At 29.3% G+C, this 22,877-nt stretch overlaps 1 protein-coding gene and 1 long non-coding RNA gene across 33 annotated transcripts in view; one reads left to right on the top strand and one right to left on the bottom strand.

The window, feature by feature from the left end:
• The window catches only part of LOC129910762 (basement membrane-specific heparan sulfate proteoglycan core protein), a 180,583-nt gene that overhangs the window by 91,941 nt on the left and 65,765 nt on the right, over positions 1-22,877 (top strand). For 18 of the 32 annotated variants that reach the window (XM_055988292.1, XM_055988294.1, XM_055988284.1 and 15 more), the window contains 4 exons: positions 15,160-15,267; positions 18,189-18,539; positions 19,483-19,628; positions 21,100-21,193. In XM_055988292.1, the coding sequence (XP_055844267.1) occupies positions 15,160-15,267; positions 18,189-18,539; positions 19,483-19,628; positions 21,100-21,193 (699 nt within the window). Of the gene's footprint in view, positions 1-15,159; positions 15,268-15,649; positions 15,773-17,177; positions 17,298-18,188; positions 18,540-19,482; positions 19,629-21,099; positions 21,194-22,877 lie in introns of all 32 variants that reach the window. The other 14 variants (XM_055988296.1, XM_055988287.1, XM_055988286.1 and 11 more) reach the window with 6 other exon arrangements.
• On the bottom strand, positions 19,608-22,596 carry LOC129910765 (uncharacterized). The gene is made up of 3 exons (XR_008771551.1): positions 22,429-22,596; positions 22,265-22,313; positions 19,608-19,719 (listed from the first exon to the last, which is right to left on the bottom strand). It is a non-coding gene; the product is annotated as an uncharacterized LOC129910765 (long non-coding RNA).

Raw genomic sequence — 22,877 nt, 5'->3', positions numbered from 1 at the left:
TTTATTAAGGAATGCTGTTACTTTGATTTTAACATGAATTTTTGAGTGGAAATCATTGAAATAAGAGCAGGTATATAGTATTTATTTTCTTTTAATGGACAAAAAGATGTTTAAAAAAACATTGAAACTTTTGAAAACATAATTATTTTTCGGAAAATCTTTGACTTTTTAACTCTTTTTTTTTTTGGAAAAATATAAATCATTATATTTTTAAAAGAGAAAAATAATAAAATTTGCAGACATTTTTATAATGCAGCACATTCTTCTTAGTAAAGTTTTCCTGAACTGATGTTTTACACCTCTAAATAAAACAAATATTGAGAAATTGACGAACGAATTCCGTTTTACATTGCTTACAATAGAATTTTTTTCACGATGTTAACATTTTTTTTAATATTCATGTTGATTTAGTACAAAAATTCTATCTGTCCTTTTCGGTTCAGTAGCTTGCGTGATGGAAGAGCTTGTCACGCCAGAGGTTCTGAGTTCAAATCCAGCTTCAACAGCCTAGACATTTTTTAGTTCCTGTTGCGAGAAATTGGCAAGGCCTACAAAAGAATACCATTGACATTATAAATTAACTCGTTGGTATAAATTATACCATCAGGTACATTTATATCGGCATACAAACTGGTAAAAAAAAAAATCCATAAAACTCAAAAAAGTTTCATTGCACTTTAACCTCAAAAGTCCATAACTTTTTTGTCGATAAATAGATTTTGCAAAATACACCTTAACAAATTTGTCAAATATATGTATATTAGGATGGGTCAAAAAAATCGAAATTTATTTTTTTGGTTTGGTACTCCAAAAAATCGATTGCTAGACACCTCTAGCATATACACACCAAATATGAACTCTTTATATTAATGGGAAGGTCCTCCGCTTCGCAATTTTCCATTTTTACATCAAGCTTCTACTAAAAAAAAATCATTTTTTTATTAATTGACTTTTTAGCAAATTTCTTTGCATATTCTTGTAGGAAATTGAACGCTCTACAAAAAAGGCCTTATACACTTTTTTCGTTTATCTTACCGTTTAATAGATATTTGAGGTCCAAAAATCTAAAAAATCTTTAAAAATTCGTTTTTTGTTCTTAATTTCGTAACAAATTGAAAAATTATAATCATCAAACGCGCAAGACATATTCTTGTAGAAAATTGATTACTCCACAAAAAAGGTCTTATTAATTTTTTTCATTAATCTTACCATTCTAAAGATATTCGAGGTCAAAGTTAAAAAAAATTATAAAAACATTTTTTACTTTTAAAAATTTTCCAGTTCACTGAAAAATTATTATTTTCAAATTAGCAAGATATATTCTTGTAGAGGCTTAAACGTTCTACAAATGATTCCTTGACATCAAATTGATTGCTTTAACCGTTTAGAAGATATTCGAATCCAAATCACAATGCATGCGGGTCATAAGAAAACTATTGAAATCAGTGGGCATTGGTTTGTGGAGTAATCAATTTTCTACAAGAATATGTCTTGCGCGTTTGATGATTATAATTTTTCAATTTGTTACGAAATTAAGAACAAAAAACGAATTTTTAAAATTTTTTTAGATTTTTGGACCTCAAATATCTATTAAACGGTAAGATAAACGAAAAAAGTGTATAAGGCCTTTTTTGTAGAGCGTTCAATTTCCTACAAGAATATGCAAAGAAATTTGCTAAAAAGTCAATTAATAAAAAAATGATTTTTTTTTAGTAGAAGCTTGATGTAAAAATGGAAAATTGCGAAGCGGAGGACCTTCCCATTAATATAAAGTAGGGTGGGTCAAAAAAATCGAAATTTTTTTTTTTGATTTGGTACTCCGAATAATCGGTTGCTAGACCCCTCTAGAATATACACACCAAGTATGAGCTCTTTATATTAATGGGAAGGTCCTCCGCTTTGCAATTTTCCATTTTTACATCAAGCTTCTACTAAAAAAAAATAATTTTTTTATTAATTGACTTTTTAGCAAATTTCTCTTCATATTCTTGTAGGAAATTGAACGCTCTACAAAAAAGGCCTTATACACTTTTTTCATTAATCTAACCGTTGAATAGATATTTGAGGTCCAAAAATCAAGAAAATCTTTAAAAATTCGTTTTTTGTTCTTAATTTTGTAACAAATTTAAAAATTATAATGATCAAACGCGCAAGACATATTCTTGTTGAAAATTGATTGTTCCACAAAAAAGGTCTTAATAACTTTTTTCATTAATCTAACCATTCTAAAGATATTCGAGGTCAAAGTTAAAAAAAAATATAAAAACATTTTATAATTTTAAAAAATTTCTAATTCACTGAAACTTCATTAATTTCAAATTAGCAAGATATATTCTTGTAGGGGCTTAAACGTTCTACAAAAAATTCCGTGGAATGAAATTGATTGCTTTAACCGTTTAGAAGATATTCGTATCCAAATCGCAATGCATACGGGTCATAAGAAAACTATTGAAATCAGTGAGCATTGGTTTGGATACGAATATCTTCTAAACGGTTAAAGCAATCAATTTCATTCCACGGAATTTTTTGTAGAACGTTTAAGCCCCTACAAGAATATATCTTGCTAATTTGAAATTAATGAAGTTTCAGTGAATTAGAAATTTTTTAAAAATATAAAATGTTTTTATATTGTTTTTTAACTTTGACCTCGAATATCTTTAGAATGGTTAGATTAATGAAAAAAGTTATTAAGACCTTTTTTGTGGAACAATCAATTTTCAACAAGAATATGTCTTGCGCGTTTGATCATTATAATTTTTAAATTTGTTACAAAATTAAGAACAAAAAACGAATTTTTAAAGATTTTCTTGATTTTTGGACCTCAAATATCTATTCAACGGTTAGATTAATGAAAAAAGTGTATAAGGCCTTTTTTGTAGAGCGTTCAATTTCCTACAAGAATATGAAGAGAAATTTGCTAAAAAGTCAATTAATAAAAAAATTATTTTTTTTTAGTAGAAGCTTGATGTAAAAATGGAAAATTGCAAAGCGGAGGACCTTCCCATTAATATAAAGAGCTCATACTTGGTGTGTATATTCTAGAGGGGTCTAGCAACCGATTATTCGGAGTACCAAATCAAAAAAAAAATTTTCGATTTTTTTGACCCACCCTAATATAAAGAGTTCATATTTGGTGTGTATATGCTAGAGGTGTCTAGCAATCGATTTTTTGGAGTACCAAACCAAAAAAATAAATTTCGATTTTTTTGACCCACCCTAATGTATATAAAACATTGTTCTTTTTACAATCTCATTGATTCGAGACTAATAGACTTCAAGGTTGTTTTGGTTTCCCATTGTTTTGCTGTTATATTTTCATTTGATTTGCCTTCACTTACGCGCATCCGCATTAAATGATATTTTTAATAAATGGTGACATTTATAGCAAACGTAATCAAAAAATCACAATTTAGAACGCATATTAACATAGCCAGCAGCTGACTCCTTGAAATTGTTCTCTATAATCCAGAATAGCTATTATCATTTCACTTGACATACAAAAATTTATAAGCGAAACACTCTCTTTCGATTAGGGCTCCATCTATATATAGAAATTTCTGCTGTTGCCCCCTAATATGTAGGTACATAGGTACCTTAAAATATATGAAAATGCGAAGCTCTTGGAGGAAAATCAATTTTTTGCCGGTAGTCGTGTCGTCTGGATTTGTCAATCCACATATATACATCACATACATCGCATGCAGGTCTCATAAACTTACCGAGGATATTAGCATTCTCAAGCATTCTTCATCAGGCGTAATAGGCTTGATGGTTTGGTGGTGAATGAATATAATTAATAACCAAAGATCATGGCACGAGTTATACAATTTTATGCGCTGTTGTGGATACATTAAAATCTAAGAATATTATGCACCCTCCTACGAAAAAAGAAAACAAAAAAAATATGAACAGACATGAAAACATAGAAAATTTCTATAACTCTTTCAACCAATCCCATGAATTAGACAAATGGGGTGTTTATTGCAGAGTGACAAAGTCAGATGGATATAAAGAGAAGAAATAAATGTTACAGTCAAAAGTCTATCTGCAGTCTAGACTTTAAATTTATGTCATATCTAAACCAGAGATGTTAAATTAGAGTTGTATATGGTCCTTAAAACTTAAAAAAATAAAGAAAAGAAGATTTGGAACACCAAACCAAATAGATACTCAGCAAAGCAGCAGGTTGACACTTATATTGTGATTTTACGTTGGTATTTAATCCTGAATACGTGCAAAACTTTCACACATTTCTTGAAAGAGCTACTCTTCTTAGAACTGCTAATAGTTCTTTTTAGATTTTAAGAATTTGCTCAAGTTTTTTACTTGAGACCTTTACTTTTACTCACATGTGTGTTTTTGATTTTAAAGTAGAACCATTTTGTCTTGCAAATCAGTCTTTGACTATGCCTTAGACAACAACTGTTGCAATAAACATCGTCATGCCGCAACTCACACACACCTCGAGCACGAGTAATTTGATTTGATTTCACGTCGATTAAAAGTCAGACGACATGAGTTTCTGTGTTTATTTTTCAACACACACACATACACACAGAGGACACATCAGGATGTTTACCAGGAGCCTCACGAGACAATGGGGGTTAATGAAAATGAATGAAGCTCTATAAGGATTATAGTGGCGGTTGATGGTAACAACATACACCAGAAGCTATAACAGGTAAAGCAAGAAGTTGAAACAGAAGGAAACAACGAGTTGGCTTATTAATGAGAGGACATTTCTAGATGAAGAATTCCTATTCACTGAGTGGTACCAAGTGGTACTGAAAGTTTTATTTGCGGTTAGTCTTCAGCTACCCAAAAAGAGTTAATAAAATATTTTTTGTTTTTAATTTTATCATACCAAAACAAAAAAATACCTACAGAAACAGAATAACGTGCATGATTCGAAATAAAGCTTTTAGTTAGTTAGTTGATGACAAAAAAGAGCATTTTAATTGAAGACCGCCATTTGTACTTTGTAAATTATTTCGTAAAGAAGAATAATTATTAAAAAATAAAAGGGTAACAATTGACTGTAGTTGTAAAATAAGCATAATGAGAAATACGTTAACAGATAGGATTAGATAAGGTTGTTATGATTTCAACTAGGTACCTTTTCCAATAAAATAAACTTCTGTGTTGCACTGTTGTAGAGATTACACTGGCCAACAATTTTTAACTTTTTAAAATTTTCCAGAAAGATTTATATCGAATTAAAAGAATGTAAAGAATGAAATATTTTAGTTTTTCACATTTTGGGGGTAATTTCGTACTCATTTTAAAGTTATCCTTTTTTAACTGTTTGTTAATATTTTCCAGAAAAATCTTTTTCGAATCCAACGTATTTAGGTTCACTAAGCCTAAAAATCACACTGGTTCCTTTCAAGGAGCTCTAATTTTTTAGATATTTTCATATTTCAAATTTTGGATGTAATTTAATACTATGTATATGTATATTTTAGTTTTTCTTATCACATGCGTTTTTAAAGTTTTGTTAGAAAAATTTATTTCGAATGTAATGTATTTCAGTTCAGTAAATAAAATAAAATTACAGGAAAAAAAATTACAAATAAAAAAAAAATGTTAACAAAAAAAGTTGAATCTGTATGCCTTTTTATGTATGAATAATTTAAAAACAAGAGCTCCGAGGTAAAAACTAATGTTGCTTTCGGAATAAGTACCCTCCATTTTGTAAGAAATGTGATAATGGTCAGAAAAAATTAATCAGGCCCCGGTTTTTGAAATACTACCGTTAGAAAATGCAAATAAAACATCTTTCTACTAATTTGGAAGTTGTTCTTTAATGTAAAATTTTTTTTTAAATATATAATAACGGTTTCGAGAAGAACTATTTTCCTTCCTGTTTAAATCTTTACGATATTTTTTTTTAACTGCCCGAGATATTCTTTTTCCGGGATCCTGATTTCAATTAACACCAAATATCTTGTCCACTTTTGACTCTTACATAGGATGTCTTGAGTCTTGTTTGAAATTAGTTATTAACAGGAACTTATCCAAAGATTCGTAGACAAAGACAAATAATTCGTCTGTGTTTTGTCTAGTTCTTTTCTTTTTTTGATTTTTTTAAAGTTTTAGTTACCAAAGCTTGGTGGCTTTAATTAGGTAATAATGATTTTCAAACTAGTTCACTTAAAAAAAATGTGTATTGATATAGAACTGAAAAAAATTACAAACCTACAAATTCTGCTTCTCATTTTTTGACTAGCTGTGTTTGTAAACCAACATTGGTCGCGCGCCTTGTCTTGAGTCAACCAATTTTACTTTCAACTTGTAATATAGTCGAAATTCAACATTATGGTATCCCCGAAACAATTTCTGATTCAAAGAAAAAGGGCTATTTTTAATTTATCTAGCAGTCATCCCACCTAATCACAAACAAAACATCAATTAAATTAAACTTCTAAGCACGCGCTACAATCCCAATAAGTCTTCTAACCCACTTGTAAGATTTACCAGTTTGGCTATGGAAAACATACATAATATAGTTTTTGTAAAAATTTCGTGTCTAGCTATTGTAGTGGTCACGCAATTCTATAGTCTTCCAGATGCATTCTGACTTAATTCACGGATCCGTCCATTTACACTATCTCAATCGTCTAAAAGTCAATTCGATAGATACCTATATTTTAATTTGGATCTACTCATATTATTAACATTCTAACAATTAATATCCGCTTAATAGACAAATCAACTCGATAATATCACTCTGAAATTTATTTCTCATTCCCAATCCTAATCGGCGACGTAGATATTATGTACGATGAACCACTTCACTAAACTCAGATTCTACTATAGGTAATCGATTATGACTGATGTTTTACGTGGTAATTATCTGCTTTTCGTATAATTATTCACACGAAATTGACTTTGAAATTCGATTGCATGGCAATCGACCGACTCTATGCTGTGTATAGTGTGTCTGTCTATATAAAATTATGATGGAATGGGGGGTAAAAAAAAAAAACCTGGCTGTATACAACTGAAGTTTAAATTGCCTCTTTCATTTGAATTCAGGTTAAACTCTATCAACATTTTGTTTTGCCTGTGGGTTGTTTTGTGTATAAATATGCACAACATAAACACACACACACTTTACTGGTGTACCTACTATGTGTTTTTGGATAAATGTCACTTTTGCATGATTCAATATTTGCAAACATTCAATGCAAATGAATTTGTTGTTACTGTCCCAATAGTTGATGAGTATTTCTTATATCGTAACAATTTGATCTTTAGAAAATCATAATAAAAATACAGTTTTAAGCGTAAGGATCCTAGTAAGAAATATAAGGCTTTGATAGGAAGGTGATGTGCTTGAAATCGATGTCCTGACAAATTACCGAATCTAATTGAGTTGTAAGAAATTTTTAAGTCTTGAAAGTGCTTCTAGTGAGATACAAATGTATCTTGTTTTTTTTTAATAGAGTCAATAGTCGAAAGTCTGAGCCTTCTCCACTGTTTTGATTTCTTCCTCTGCTACTTGCTGAAGTGAAATCTACATCGGAAGTATTTTTGTTTCATTTTATCTATTCAACGAGAAATTTATCTTTAAAAAAAAATTATTCGTCTAAAATTTGCATTCAAAAGACTACGTGATATTCAAGTTTATAGAAGGCATTCAAGAAAGATTATAAAACGCAGCTCTGCATCCGATGAATTTCAAAATGAAATTTTGTAAATCAGATGTAAATTGTTTCTTTCTCTAACATCTTATTCGGTCATTAGCAAGTTTATAAACTTTACTCTTTCTTGAAATATATCTACTCCTTTCCCTACAAAAATATTAGAATCTTATTTTTTAAGATACTTTTTGCCACAGAATTGAATTTCCACCTAACAACCATAATCTTTTAACCCTCAATATGTCATGTACAATTTCCTTCACTTTGCACAATATAAGTTAAGTAAATAGTCGTTTAAGCTAAGGTACGGGTGGTAAACACTGATGTACAACAATCTTTTATAACATCGTTTCCATACTTATTATATTTTTTTTTCTTCTGAAAAGCATATATAACTGCATTATACTAAAAAGGAAAAATGTGATCAACAAAAAAACAAGGACGAACAATGACGCCACCCAAATAGGAATCACTTTCCGTTAAGTGAGAACTCACAAGAGTCAACCAAAAGAATAAAGAACAGCAACAGTCATCTTCCCTTTCACCCATCTTCAGATGCAAAGCCATCTCCAATTTTCGCACAACTAAACAAGGACAATTTGGTTTTCCTTACACATCCGCTCACCGCGCCGGTATTTTAGCGTGCCATTCATTCATGTACCTACGTAGGTACGTAGGTGTAGAAAGTGGCGCCCAAGAGGTGCGAATTGAGAAGCTTCTGTAAAGAATTCCGCAAGTATATCTCATAAATGGCATCAATTTGCTAGAACGATTCATTGATGCAGGAGGTTATAAACCAGAGCTATATTGTCGCTGGTAAATAATGTCATTGTGGTTGAAGTAAAAGCCGATTTTCGAAGGTTTAGTAATACTATCTGAATTATAATGCAAGGACAAGATTTAGAATAAAATATATTAGGTACATATACAATATGCATACATTTAAAATAGGTCGAAACAGTTTTTGTTTTCATTATAGAATTTTTGTGAATAAATAAAAACCATGTTTTATTATTATGTATTATGATAACACAATTAAGCATATAGAAATACAGATCAACTCAAAGAATAAGATTTTGAAAAAGAAGTTAAGTGAATAGTTCCAGTTGTCCAATCTTTAGACATGACAATTTGGTTTCTTCTAAAATACTTTAATCTAGAATTATATATATATTAGTATCACAATCTGGACCATTCTTGAGCTATAGGCTTGCAGAACTTGCAACGGTTTTGGACTTATAGTGAACGGAAAGATAACCTTTCTGGAACCTGAACTCATTTAAACGTTATTACAATCGTGTTTTCCTTAACCACGAAAACGAGTCGAGGTCCATCACACTAAGCATTTCTTACGAATGATAAGACATAACATGAATATAACAACAAAAGTATTTTCCTGGTAATATTTCCTGAGAGATGTTTTAGAGTTAGCAAATAAAATTATGTAGCTTACCTAAGACACAGACCTTTTCACTATTATTTGTCGTTATTTTTTCTTTTCTCCAGCAGTTGTTGAAACTTTTCTTTCGTGTTTAACTAAAGACGGTCGAAGAAAAAAAAAAAACTTGAAAGTTGGTACAAGGTTACGGTCATCAATAGTTTTGGTAATATAATTAAATCTTTATGTTCTTCACTAAGTTATGACTTCCTGGACTGACTTGATTCGTATTACCATTTAGCGGGTAGATCAAATGGCCATCCAGATATTTCCGTTTCTTGCATTGAAACAATAAGTTGCCTTCTAAACCTCCAAACTAAATATTATAATTTAATCAAAGTGTAATTAAAAACAAAAAGAAAAAAGTAAAGCAACCTTGATCAAAACACTTTCAACAAAGCAAAGCAATGTCCAAAGCTAAATAACAACCCTTGTTTTATTTACATAGATACCTTTAATCGCATTTTAACCCTAATTTTACCACAATTTGCTTCCTTAAATACAATTTCCCTAAAAGGGTACATATATCTATCTTGTTGTATAAGTGCAATGTTTGATTGTGTGTATTTCCCCAAGCATCCGTTGCATGTCAATCATTGTTGTCATCGTCGTCGGTCAATGTGAGAATTTACCTTCACAGTGTTTATGTTAGAAAACCAACAACTTGTGTGCATTGTCATCAAAAATATCCTCTGGTAGCAGGTAAATTCATTACGAAGGTTATGTGTGGGTATAAAAGGTTATCTTTTCAATAGCTATTTTTTATAATTGTATGGTAATTTATTGTGGAAATTGAAATAGCTACCATTCCCCAACTAAAAAGATATTGTTATGAATTTTTGAAATAAAAATCAAATGGTATTTATTAGAAAAACTACAAAACAAAGAAAGGCAAAAGACAATTAGGTATTGTTTCTTTAGTTTTTTTTTTTAAAGAATTTAACTCTGAGAGACTAACTTCCAATTTTAATTACACATTGTGTGTTCAAAGTGAATTAAAATGCCAAAATTGGTCTAAACTATAGACAAAACTGTTTCGTATTGCGATTCTCAACCATTAATATTATTGGTTGTAAAATATTAAAATTTGCTATTTCAAAACCTAATTTATGAGAAAAGTGGTCAACTAATGTTTTTTTAATAACAACTAATTTGTAAATATTTTTAAATTTTTTTTACCTACTTAATAAGAAAAACGCATGAATATCAATCTTGACATTGTGAAAACAGTAGGTTGTACCTACAAATTAACGAACTTTTTGCAAAAGATTTTGAATACCAGCTCCAATATTCTTACAAAATTTAAATATTTTTTTTGCTATTTTGACATACGATTATATAGTTGAAACTACACAAACATCTTTTAACTCATGTCCATACATAAATTAACAAAGAAAACAAAATTAAGTTTGCAATTGTTAAAGTTTGAAAACAAATTAATCTTTAGTCCTGCATTGTTTTGCAGCATTTCTGAAGTTTTTGCAAACCAAATTCTTCAAATGATGATGATACCGCAATACAACTGCGATTGCATTGTTTGTGGGCGCATGTTGTCTGTTGGGGGAAAAAAAATTCAAAAATAAAAATAAAATGCAATGAGTTCATCCCTAACAGATAATAATACAACCCCATCTAGTGTTGACATTTTTTTTTTATGTCACGCAATCAATGCACCATTCGACCGGTAAGGTCCTTTAAAACTGCACATTGCCGTAAATGTCAAACGGATGGTTTGATCGTGGTTTGAGTGCGCTCAACTGACGAAACTTTTCTGATTATTGTCTGCATGCAATGGGGCGTATGAGTGTTATTCTGCAGGTTGTTTGGAATTTTTTAGAATTATGCAAGTAAAATGTCCCGGCGTGGTGTATACACTATACAGTATTGTGATTTCCATACAAACACACATAAACACATGTATGTACGTTTGAGACATGGCGATCAAAAGAGACTTACTGTGGGTGGTGATGGTGAATCCTTTGACCGAATTAAACATTAACACGCAAATAACGTTGTCTTCGGTGTCGCAAAGAGATGAGTTGTAGTTTATAGAGATTTCAATCGGACATTGTTTTGATTTTGAAAAATAGTTAAACAAAAAAAATAAAAAAGGAAATGTTTATAAGAATTATAATTATAGAATTATGTTAAGTAAAATAAAAATGTGTTGCAAGGACTAATTGAAAACCAGATTAACTTAAGATTCTAAACACATAATGTATACACACATGTATATCTGTGTTAATATTTGCCTTCTAATTTATAGAATTTTTGAATAAAAACATTGATATCTTTATAGAATTACCATTGTATTCCGTATAGTGTACTTTAAAACTTTTAATCTATTGGATAGAAATCTTAGCTTTTTTATACAACAACAACTTTTTTTTTCAGAAACCAATTCATATTTACACAAACTCAGCCAAATGTCAAGTCGTTGATCTTCTTGTGGTCTATTCCATAGCAATGTTTCCCCACTAACCCAAAAGCTACAAAAATAATATTATCATTTTGATTTTTGGTTCTTCCTTCCTCTCAAACCAAAAATGAAAATAAAAAAAAAACACGTCTGATTCATCTTGTAATAAAGTATAAACAAAACAATTTTGCAAACGAAAATATATGTGTGCATCGAAAATGAATTATCACCAAGGATAACATTGAAATATCCCAGATATTGAATATCAAAACAAATTCTACAAGAGCTCACTAAGAAGGAAACAAAAAAAGAATACACAAAAGTGCCCATCAACATTCAGGAGTAATCCTTTTGGAAAATAAATGTTGTAATGCTGCTGAAAAGCGGGTAGTTGTCTTGGTTGTAGAGGCAAAAATCGATGTATTGTTCGTTCGCTTAACCTCCATCTTACATCCTTTCAATTTTATGCATGCCTCAGGATATAATAAGCCTTTAGACAACCAGATTACTTTCAAATATCATATGGAAGGGTTTTTTTTTTTTGTTTTTTTTTGGTGTGAGAATCACCTGTTCGATTCTTTCATTTATTTTTACTTTTTTTTGTATTACAAGGTTTTTTTTAAGACTGTGATGAAGGTACACAATCATCGTATTGGCATCATTATCCTTTTTCTTATTGCTATCTCCCGCTCCAAAGCTCAACTAAACAAATTATTTACGCTGCAATCAGTGTCGGTTGCCCTTTGAGCTTTAATAATTTGTAAAAAAAAAAAAAAATGCAAATCCAATTTAAGGAGCACGAACAAAAAAATGCTTTAGAGGACTACAAACAACGCAACGTTTATATGTGAAAGAGAGAATCTTGTTGCAAAGTTCACATTTCCAAAACAAACTCTTATTTTTTAATTAGGAACATACACAGAGATAACGTCATTACATACAATTACCGGGAATACAATCCACGGCCCTTGTGTTGTGTATCCTTAACAGCTTATTAAATCATGCGATACAACAAAAAAGAATTTAGGTACAAAAAAAAAATATCTGGATAAAAGGATAAAGGCAAGGATAGGGTTAAGGAAATTTAGGGTGAAATTGAGAGCTGCTTTAGGCGACAACACGAGATGAATGGGATGACGCTTGGTTTCAAGTTCAGTTGAGCATGAGTCAAGTACTTGATTCATTTGATATCTTTTTTTTTTTTTTTTTTGTTAAAAGAAAATCGCGTTTGAAGGCGCTGACGCGCTGCTAAGAATGGAATTCCACCACGGGCGATTGAAGGCTTGACTTCGAAGAGGTTAGGAGAAATGTGAGTGTTAGGTATAGAAATTTGTAAGACATGCGAGGTATTTTAAACATTTCTTTTCATTACAGGTGCAATTAGTGCATGTTATAAAAACTGTTAGTCAAATAAAAGAATATAAATTGAAAAGAATTAACAACACATTAATTGAAACATGCCACTTTAATCAAAACAAATGATATCAAATTATCAGAAAAGAATAATTTTTTTTTTCCAATTCAAAACATGTTACAAAACAATTTTGTTTAACCAAGAAAAGAATAAAAAAAAAATCAAACACTACAACATAATTTGTAATCTATTTTTGTAACTGCTCCACAAATCAAATGCAGTCGAGCCTCTTTGTTCGCTCTTCCGATAGAAAAATTCTCCGAAAATTTTTTAGTTTTTCACCTCATCAAAAAACACCTAGATATCGTGAACAATAATGTTGCCTGTAAGATGAGGAGGAGTTCCTTTCACGGCCGTTAAACATGTCGCAATGCAATCGTGTAGAATCTCAAAAGAAAACAAGAAAAACTTATAATATTGTATTGTATACTTACTTGGAGTTTAACATAGGTGTGCAATTATTATAGTATTTTTATAACCATGTCACGAAGGAATAAAGATTTATGCAAGCATACGACAAAAAATGTGTTCGATAATAGAATACGCAAATAGTTGGATAGGTGTTGCTGATATTCAATAGTTTCTTAGAATATGTAAAACAATATATTTAACATTGTTTATCCGAAACACCCTATCCATGGCATATCCAATGAAGTTGTTGAATGTATGTAGAGTGCATTCTAAAATTGAAACAAAAAAAAAAAATGACCCGGTTCGATTACCCCTATATTCGTAATTCGTTTAGGTGAGAATCAATAAGAACGAACATTCTTTAAATTTTTTGCATTCGAAGCATTTTCGGTAGTTTTATGGTAATAGGGAATTTATATTCGCGATTTCTATTTCAACTGCCAGCCAGTAGAAGCGTAAATCCTTAACCGATTGTTTTGATAATTTAACAAAACCGTAATGTTTGGAATAATGAACACTTTAATTTTTTGATTGAAATTTTATGAGGGTTGAGATATTTCCAAGTAGCAAAAATTTAGAATAAGGAAAACTTAGTTTTAAGTTCAAATTAGAGCCATTTTCGATATAAATTCTTCTACCTATTTCTTATTTATAAAAATCATGTTCAAAATTTCATGGAGCAATAGGGGTCTGCTTTTAAGTGCAGTTGCGGACATGAACGCATTTTTTGGGATATTTTGGTTTTAAAGACATTTCTACGCTCCAGTATGTCGTAGAGAAAAAAGTAAAAACAAAATTCTAGTTCTTAAAAAAACTTTTTCGTTATTAGGGACTTGTTAAAAACTTGTGGTTATGTTTTGACTGTCGCCTTTTATAATACTGGGTTGAAATTAGAGCTGAGGCTGCTATTGCGATAGCTACTTTCAATAACTCTGCTCTTCTACTGAGCAGAGAACAGTTGCGATTGCTCATCAATGGCGCTGCTCAGTTCCCAGCCTACTTTTTTTTGTGAGCATTCTGTTCTTCAAATCATTATGATTTGATTAACGATGAAGAAAGCAAATATGTAAATGACGAAACAGAGAAGATTAAATTGAAATATCATTTTTTCAGTGCAGGCATTTAAGGAGTTATTTCTTATGAAAAAATTCGGAAATGGTCACTTTTTCAATTTATTTTGTATTCCATATTTTCAATCATATTTCAAATCAGGAAGAAATTTAAGGAATAACTTGCACGTTAACTTCTATTTAAAGAGTGATTAAATAGCAACTATTAGTAGCTGCTCTTTTTATATCAATCATATATCTTTTTACCCAATCATGAACTTTATTAAATGTTTGAATTGTTATAGCAAAATATAAAAAGCATGGTAAACTGTGCCAACAAAAATAAATTATTAAATAAACTTTTGTCTGTATTATTACAGTATTTGGGGGAAAATAAGGCCTTTAGATTTTAAAATACTATAATATCCAAATTATATTTGGTACATTTAGTAAGTTCAAGCCTTGAAAACAACGAGTACGAATTGTTTTTGATGTGTTCTAGCTAGTAGCTACCTATACCTATATTATATTCTATTCTTTATATGTTAAAACATAGCTTCAAAGCATTTTATCCATCGGATCACCAAGATTGAGGCCTTCGGGTATGAGAAAACTTGCAAGACATTTGTTGAAATAATTAATAAATTTAGCATTGATATTCAGAAGGTAAATCTGATTTTCATAAGGTTGTATTTTATAAAACACAAAAGAAATTTTCAAAATAATTATCATTATCAATCGCACAAAATTCTAATTTTCAACAACAATTTTGTGTTTTTCAGAATGCTTCCAAAATGAATTCCAATGTCGAAGTGGTGACTGCATACCTGGAAATAAACGTTGCGATGGCATTTCAGATTGTCCAGACCATGATGATGAGGAACAATGCCGTAAGTCTTCTAACCGCTTAAATCTTACACCTAAAATCTATATTTTTCTTCTTTTATATAATTAAATTAATCTTTAATTCTTTTCTATCGCTTTATTTCTTAAAAAAAAATATAAAAATATAATCTATTATAAATATTCTGTTAACTTTATTTATTGTTTTTAAATGTGCTCTTTTAATATTATATCAAAAATCAATGTTTTTTATTTATGTTTTGTGTCTTTGTTATGAAAAAAAAAAAACAATATGTACTCACTTGAATGGAACTAACTTCAAAACATCAAATCAAATTAACATCACTTGGGAATTTTGCAACAAAATATTATTATTAAAACTAACAAACCACAACAACAATACAAAAAAATAAAAATAAACTAATCCAGCAACCGAATGTAGTAGCCTTGAGTACAAATGTCGAGGAAGGCATCAATGTATAAGTGATTCGTTACTGTGCGATGGGGCTTATGACTGTGCCGAAGGTGACGATGAAGATGATTGTGATTCCAGTAAGTTGAAATATCTCTTCAGTTCATATAATTTCGTCAATCTTCCGTTTTATTTTTCCGATCCCTCAAATTCATAAGCCCTTCCTACAATTCCCAATACTTTTTTTTTTCTTTTTCGAGATAAATTTTTTATCGTTTTATCTTTCGAAGCTCACTGAAGCAAGTTAATGTGCGATGAACTATTTTTCGCATAGACTTCCGTTTTCATTTTTAATTTTACTAGAAATATTATATGACACTTTTAAAAAATAGGCAATTTTAGTTAACGAAAGATTTTTTTTAACTTGCTGCATTTTGGATTATTTCTTAACAAACAATCAAAAATCATGTAGTTATTCCAAAACTTCGATACTTTTGCAAAGAAGGAAAATTTACTTGTCACGATATGTCGTGTATATCGATAGTTGGTCGGTGTGATGGCAAAGTCGATTGCCCAAATGATCGTTCAGATGAGGAAGGATGTCGTATGTGTGAATTCAAAATATCTTGATAAAAACTAATATTAACAAAATATTTATTTTTTTGTATGCTTGATTTTTCTAACAAATAAAATCTAAAGCTTGTTTATATGATAAATGGCAGTGTGATGATGGAAGTTGTATTGACATCTCACTTCGTTGCAATGGAAATATCGATTGCAAAGAAGATATTTCTGATGAACGTAATTGCTATGGTAAGACTTGAGGTAGTTATTTATGTATTATATTTTCGCATGTTTAGAATAATAACTTCAGAGCTAAGGAAATGCAATCTTAAATGTAAAACTTATAAATAAATTTTCATCAATCGTTTATTATTTAAAATTTTATTGAAAAAGATTGTTATTAGTTGTGACGTTATTATCCTGAGGATGGGATCTATTAATGTAGTAAACAATTAATGCACGTGTTTAGAATGCTTTAAGTAAAAATATGAAGTAGAATTTTCCACTAATATTTATTAATCAATTAACTAATAAAGTAATAACAAGTCAATCCAGCATCGAAAGGTAAGTTCGTGTTAGTAAAATTTCTGTAGTCTTCAAAAAAAAACTATTTTTTTATTATGTATTTACTGTGCTAAAATCTGAATAATTAAATTAAAATCTGAATTATTACAAAATTCAATGTCTACGAACTTGGGAATGAGAATCCGTTAATTGTCGAAAACAAATTGGTGGAAGAACCATCCTTTCGACAAATCCTTAGACTCTTCTATTGTTTTACAATTCTGAAATTTCTTCAACAACTGCCATTGTACCAATTGATTTATGTGATTAATGATTCCTTTTCTAAACTTTGTTTTATTACTCATAGAACTTGTTTGAAAAAAATACACGGCCCCTATTGGAACCCCAGACTCCCTAAACATTTGAAAAAATATTGTAACATTTTATTAACCAATTTCTTGTCACTTGTCACTATAGACTACAGCGATTATTGTGAATTCAATCAATACCGTTGTGATAATGGTCAGTGCATATTACTGCACGAGATATGTAACAACTTCTACGACTGTCAAGATTATTCTGATGAAAAAAATTGCTGTAAGTAGAAGAAATATCAAAAAGAGTTCGAAATTTTGTGTAATTCTCTTATCTGATACGGGGTGGTTCTGAAACAATTGTGTTGTTTGTCACATTGATTCTCTATGTAAGGAGAATTTGTCCAGTTGTGAAGTTGAAAACATAATATTCAATGTTTGTCTTGGTCATTTTCAAAAACTGCTTATAGATTGAAAAATAACTTATCCATAATAAACTCTATTTTAACAAATTATTAAATTTCCGTAAATTTGTTCAAAACGGTTTCCATTATCAAGCTTACATTAGTGCATTATTATGCAGCCTATGTTTTTTTCTATTTTGTTGTTTCTATGTTTTTTTTTCTATATTTTTTTCCATGTTCTTAATTTGGATACACAAACTTGTTGCCTTCTTTATTAAAATGATAAAACAATTCTTCTTGTTGTTGTGTTTGTCCTTAGAAAGCTTTCGGGTCAAAAAATTAGAAATATATTTTTTCTTTCAAGAAAAATGAAACCAAAATCTGTAGTAACTAAGTTAAGAAAAGTTGTTAAATCTATATCTTAACTTTAATTATTGTGAAATTTAACGGTGAAGGTGCTAATATTTTTTCTTTCTACTTTCCAAGCTCTGTTTTCCAAATTTTCTTCTGATATAAATATATATATATTTTGATTATTAAAATATTAAAATTTAAAATGTTTTTAATTTTTTTATTTTATGGTTTTGGTTCTCTTAACAAAAAATTGTGCTATGGAATGCGGATAACATGCCTTATTTTGCACGTTTTTATTACCTTTTTTATATAAAAAAAAATATTTGCATGGATGTCATAACAACCAAAAACAAAATTCCAAATTACAAAAAAACAAACAACACAACACATTTTCGAAATGACTCTTTCGAATGAAGACAAAACAGAAGCTCCAACATTGATGACAACACCACAACACTTCTACAATCGAAATACTTTTACAAAAGCATACACAACAAAAACTCAATACCAAACACAAAACAGAAACATCTCACGATACCATGATCCAAGCATCTTGTATCAGAGATCAGGGAATTGTAAATATAATCAATTCAAATGCGTCCAGACAGGTGTCTGTATACCGATTGAATTGCGTTGTGATGGGTTTCATCATTGCAATGATTTGTCAGATGAATATGATTGCGCAAACTACAAAGGCCAGCCACCGTCGTCGACGACGACGATGTTACCGATGCTGATAACGACTACAGAAGGACCGAAAAAGCAGTGTATGGCATGAACAAAATTTTGAAAAATACTAACGCTTTTTTTCGCTGTTTGTTGGCTAACCAAAAAACTTAAAAATCAGTATTGTAACATAATTTTGTATCCACTCACATTATAAGGAAGCAGGAAATCAAATTGGATTTGGGCTTCTTTATGATATAAATATTGTGTCTAATTCTCTATCTTTTCAATCTCATGCAAAAACCTTATGTTTGTTTCAATTTTCATCAGTGGCGGATCGAGGTTTTTTTTTATTTTTGAATAATATTTTTAGCAAAGGCAATCAGAAAACGTCAGCTTTTCAAAAAAAAGTTTGAGGCCATATCTCTATTTTAAGCCATCGCAATGAAATTTCAAATTTCATGTATTTTCAAAATAGTCCGATCTTGTTTCATTGAATTTTTTAAATGCATGTATTACTTTGATAATACATAGCACTGGGAAAATGAGAGAACAAGTAGTTTTCGTTTACGTTATGCAGAATAGGTCTTAAGCTATCATTACACTACTTTCAGTTGCACAAAACATTTCATACACATATCGCAATTTTTAACTCAAAATTAGCGACCATTTTCCACACATTTCTGTATCAACACCTCTCAACACAACATTAAATTACCTCAAATTGTTGTCGTCAAAAGAAGTCATTTATGCAATACATTTTCAAATAAATACAAAACGGTGACAGTTGCTTTTTTTCGTTTTAAACACATAGATATTTCAATTATATAGTCTACATTTAAAAATCCTTTATATTATTTTTAAGAACCATCTTAAGTTCTTAATTAAAAGAGTTTTAGTGTTTTTCTTTGAATATATTTTATAAATTTGGTATATGGGACATCCGCCACTGAAAAAGGTATATGGGACATCCATCACTGATATAAAAAAACAACAACAACAACATTTTTCTTGTTTTTTAAAAAATGCACAATTTAAATTCAGGGAACGAAATCGAAGTTTGCACAAAAGATGAATTCACATGTCAAAATGGTTCTTGTATTCCAATCGAAGCCGTTTGTGATGGAGCACCTGATTGTTTTGATAGCGATGATGAAATAGGTGAAACATGTTCTTGTCATAGCTCCGAGGTAAGTTCTTCAAAACCATATGAATACCACAACCCATGCAAACAAAAAATAAAATACATTTTTTGGTAGAGTGTGTGAAAAGATGCAGTTTCTGAAAAAAAAATGATAAAAACAAAAAAAAAAAAACATAATACCTAAAATTAACGATCAAAGGATTACGCAACATTGTCAAAAATGCAAAACATGACAAAAAAATACCTGACTAATTTTTAACAAAAACAATGTACCACAAACATAAAACATAGTAAGAGCCTAAAAACCTATTTGTGTGCCTAATAATTCCAAGATATTGCTCTTAAAAAAGCTTCAATTACTAAATTCAGTAATTTTTTTATTACAAGTAGTAAAATCATTGAGGAATATGGTCGTTCTAAAAATTCACAACTTACAAAATTAACATTTTTCAACTATGCTGGTCTGTAACTTTCTTCATACCCATGGTATTAAAAATACAATTTTTGTGTAAAGTTTTAAGTTTTTTTCTGAGACCAAGAAACTGGTGAATTTCTCAAGTGCAAAAATACATTTTCTATCATATGAAAACAAAAAATTGTTTTAATGCTGCATAGCCGAAAAATTTAAAAATTAAACATTTTACTGCACCACCAATTAAAGTGCAATTATTATTTTTTTAATAAATTGTATATCGTTGTGATAACTGCCCGCCCAGTAAATTTTCTGTTAAATGTCTTTTAAAAGTAGGTAATCGTTAAAGTTATTTTGTTTTGTTTTTTTTTTTTTTTTCATTTTTTTAGTAAATGTAATCAAAACAATAACACATACGAAAAGTCTGAAACTGAACACCTTCACAAAAATTAAACACCTACTACAGTAATTTTGTGAATACATGCAATACCCAATTCTAATGATTTGTAATCCATTTTAATTTTTTTTAATTTTCCTTCAAAATTGCATATAAACATAATTTATACTTTATTCAGTTAAGGAGTGATCAAGAAAACAATAGAGGATTTTTTTTTTAATTTAGAGGGTTTGGAAGTTTTTCGATGCAATTGTGACAAAATTTTGAACTTCGAAATAAAAAAAAATTATATGATATTTAGATTATAGACTTTTAATTAAGAATGCCAATACTTTAAAACTGCGTACTCACATTATGTATATAGTATCTGGGCATTCGATAAGATTTGGAACATTGGCTTAGGCTTTTTAAACAAATTTTAAAACAATTTTTTATTATTTTTGTTATTTTTTTCTTCGTTATTAAATTGTATGCCTAGTAAAAAACTATGCAAATGCATTGTTTATCGTTCAAATACTTAAAAAAAATTTACTTAATCGTAATGTATGTATGCGAATTTATAGTATTGGTAGGTACAAATATTTGCTTCCTAAAATCAAAGGAAAAATCATTCCTTGACTGAATTAATAACAAAAGAAAAAAAAAACAAACAAGTTCAAGTCGGAAAATATTATCAAGTTTGTTGATTGATTTTTTTTAATTTATTAGTTTAAATGTTTGCATGGCGGTGGGTGTATTCCAAATTATCAAAAATGCGATGGAATAGTACAATGCAAAGATGGTAGCGATGAAGATAATTGCAGTAAGTACAATATTAAATGTATTGAATGTTATGTAAGTTGCACAAATAAATATGTGTAGAATGTAAAATTAAATGTAAAGTTATGTATGCATACTTTTACTAATATTTTGTAACTAACAAAAATAAAGCTTAGATGTAGGTATTTCTTACGAAACTTTAATATTGGTTGTGAAATGAGTGAATGAATGTGTGATTTTGCCATAAAACTATGTCAAACGATAGCATGTGTCCTTGCTTTAACATTTATATCATCATTTATAGTATCCCATACCCATTCATTAAAATTTACTGATACACAATTTGTTAATCATGACTCGAAATAAAAATCGTACTTTGTATAAGTCTCAATAAAAATATATAAAATTTAAAAGCCATTTATAAATTACACTTTAAATAAAACTGTCTATAATTGCTGAAATTGACATAGTATTTAGAAGCGAAGTCTAAGTATAACAAAATCTTCATTAAAAATAAGGTAACTCAAAAATTATGATTTTTTCGAAGTTCAATCATTGCGAAGGTGAAAATTCATCTCTCATTGAATTTTGAAAAAGTAAAAACTCTTGTGTATTTATCTACAATAACAGTAACTAGTGTTATGACATCGTGTACTGGATCAATACCAGTCATCTTGGTAGAATATTTCCCTAAATTAAAGATAATTAAGGTGTAAATTGGAAAAACTTTAAAAACCCGGAAACCCCTTAAAAACATATATGTATTTAAAAAAAAATACATTTTTAATGCAAAAGTGTCCTAAAAAACCTATACAAATTAATTTTTATTTTAACAAATTAATTAGAAGTTTTAATATGCCTGTTTGTGTTGAACGATTTTTTTTAATGATAAATTTGCAAATAAAAAATAGTATTAATTCACATCCCTTAAGTATCTAAATTACACAATCGGTGATGAGATATGAACAATATAGTTTAGTCAGATTTTTAACTAAAATTTTTGTTTGGAGATTGGTCTAATTTTTTTGTATGGTTTTGGATTAATTTTGTTTTTAATTTGATAGCACATTATTTGATAATTTATTTATGTGTAGTGAATCCAGTGAATATTTACCTTCATCATTTAAGATTGGATGGATTACAGCTGATTTTGTTGGTAGTTGCTAATTTTTTGTTAATATTCCCCGAGGTAAAAAAAAATAAATAAAAAAGGAACTTTAATTTCTACAAAATATTGAAATATGACAATGCAAAAAATAATTTGGGGAAAGAACTTACCAATCGTGAGAGTCGAAATGAATAAGAACCTTATTCAAGACATGGAATACAACAACCATGGACCGAGAAAACCGTTAAGCAAGGAAATTGCAAAAAAATTTAAATAAAAGTTCAAAATCGGTTTCTTTTTTGACAATATCTGCTTACTGAATTTTTACAGTCTTTTAAAAAAAATTAAATTTAAATCAATCAACTATTTAACCATTCAGTTTTTATAATTTTAGTTAAACATATTGAAGCATCAAGTGATCGCAATTTTATTCATCCATCGAGTCAATAAGAAATATGTATCTTTAATTTAACTTCAAATTAGTTTCCCAAATTGTTAATAAATCTAAATCTTAAATAATGAAGGTTCAATGCTTACTGGTTTCAATTACTACACATAAATTCCTTACAACGGTTTTTGACTCTAACATATAATTCGAAAAAAAAGAAGTTTTTGTTTG

Source organism: Episyrphus balteatus, chromosome 2, assembly GCF_945859705.1.
Source record: "Episyrphus balteatus chromosome 2, idEpiBalt1.1, whole genome shotgun sequence".
NCBI classification, from domain to species: domain Eukaryota; kingdom Metazoa; phylum Arthropoda; class Insecta; order Diptera; family Syrphidae; genus Episyrphus; species Episyrphus balteatus.
Note: the sequence above shows the minus strand (reverse complement) of the source record. Positions and strands in the feature narration are given on the sequence as shown.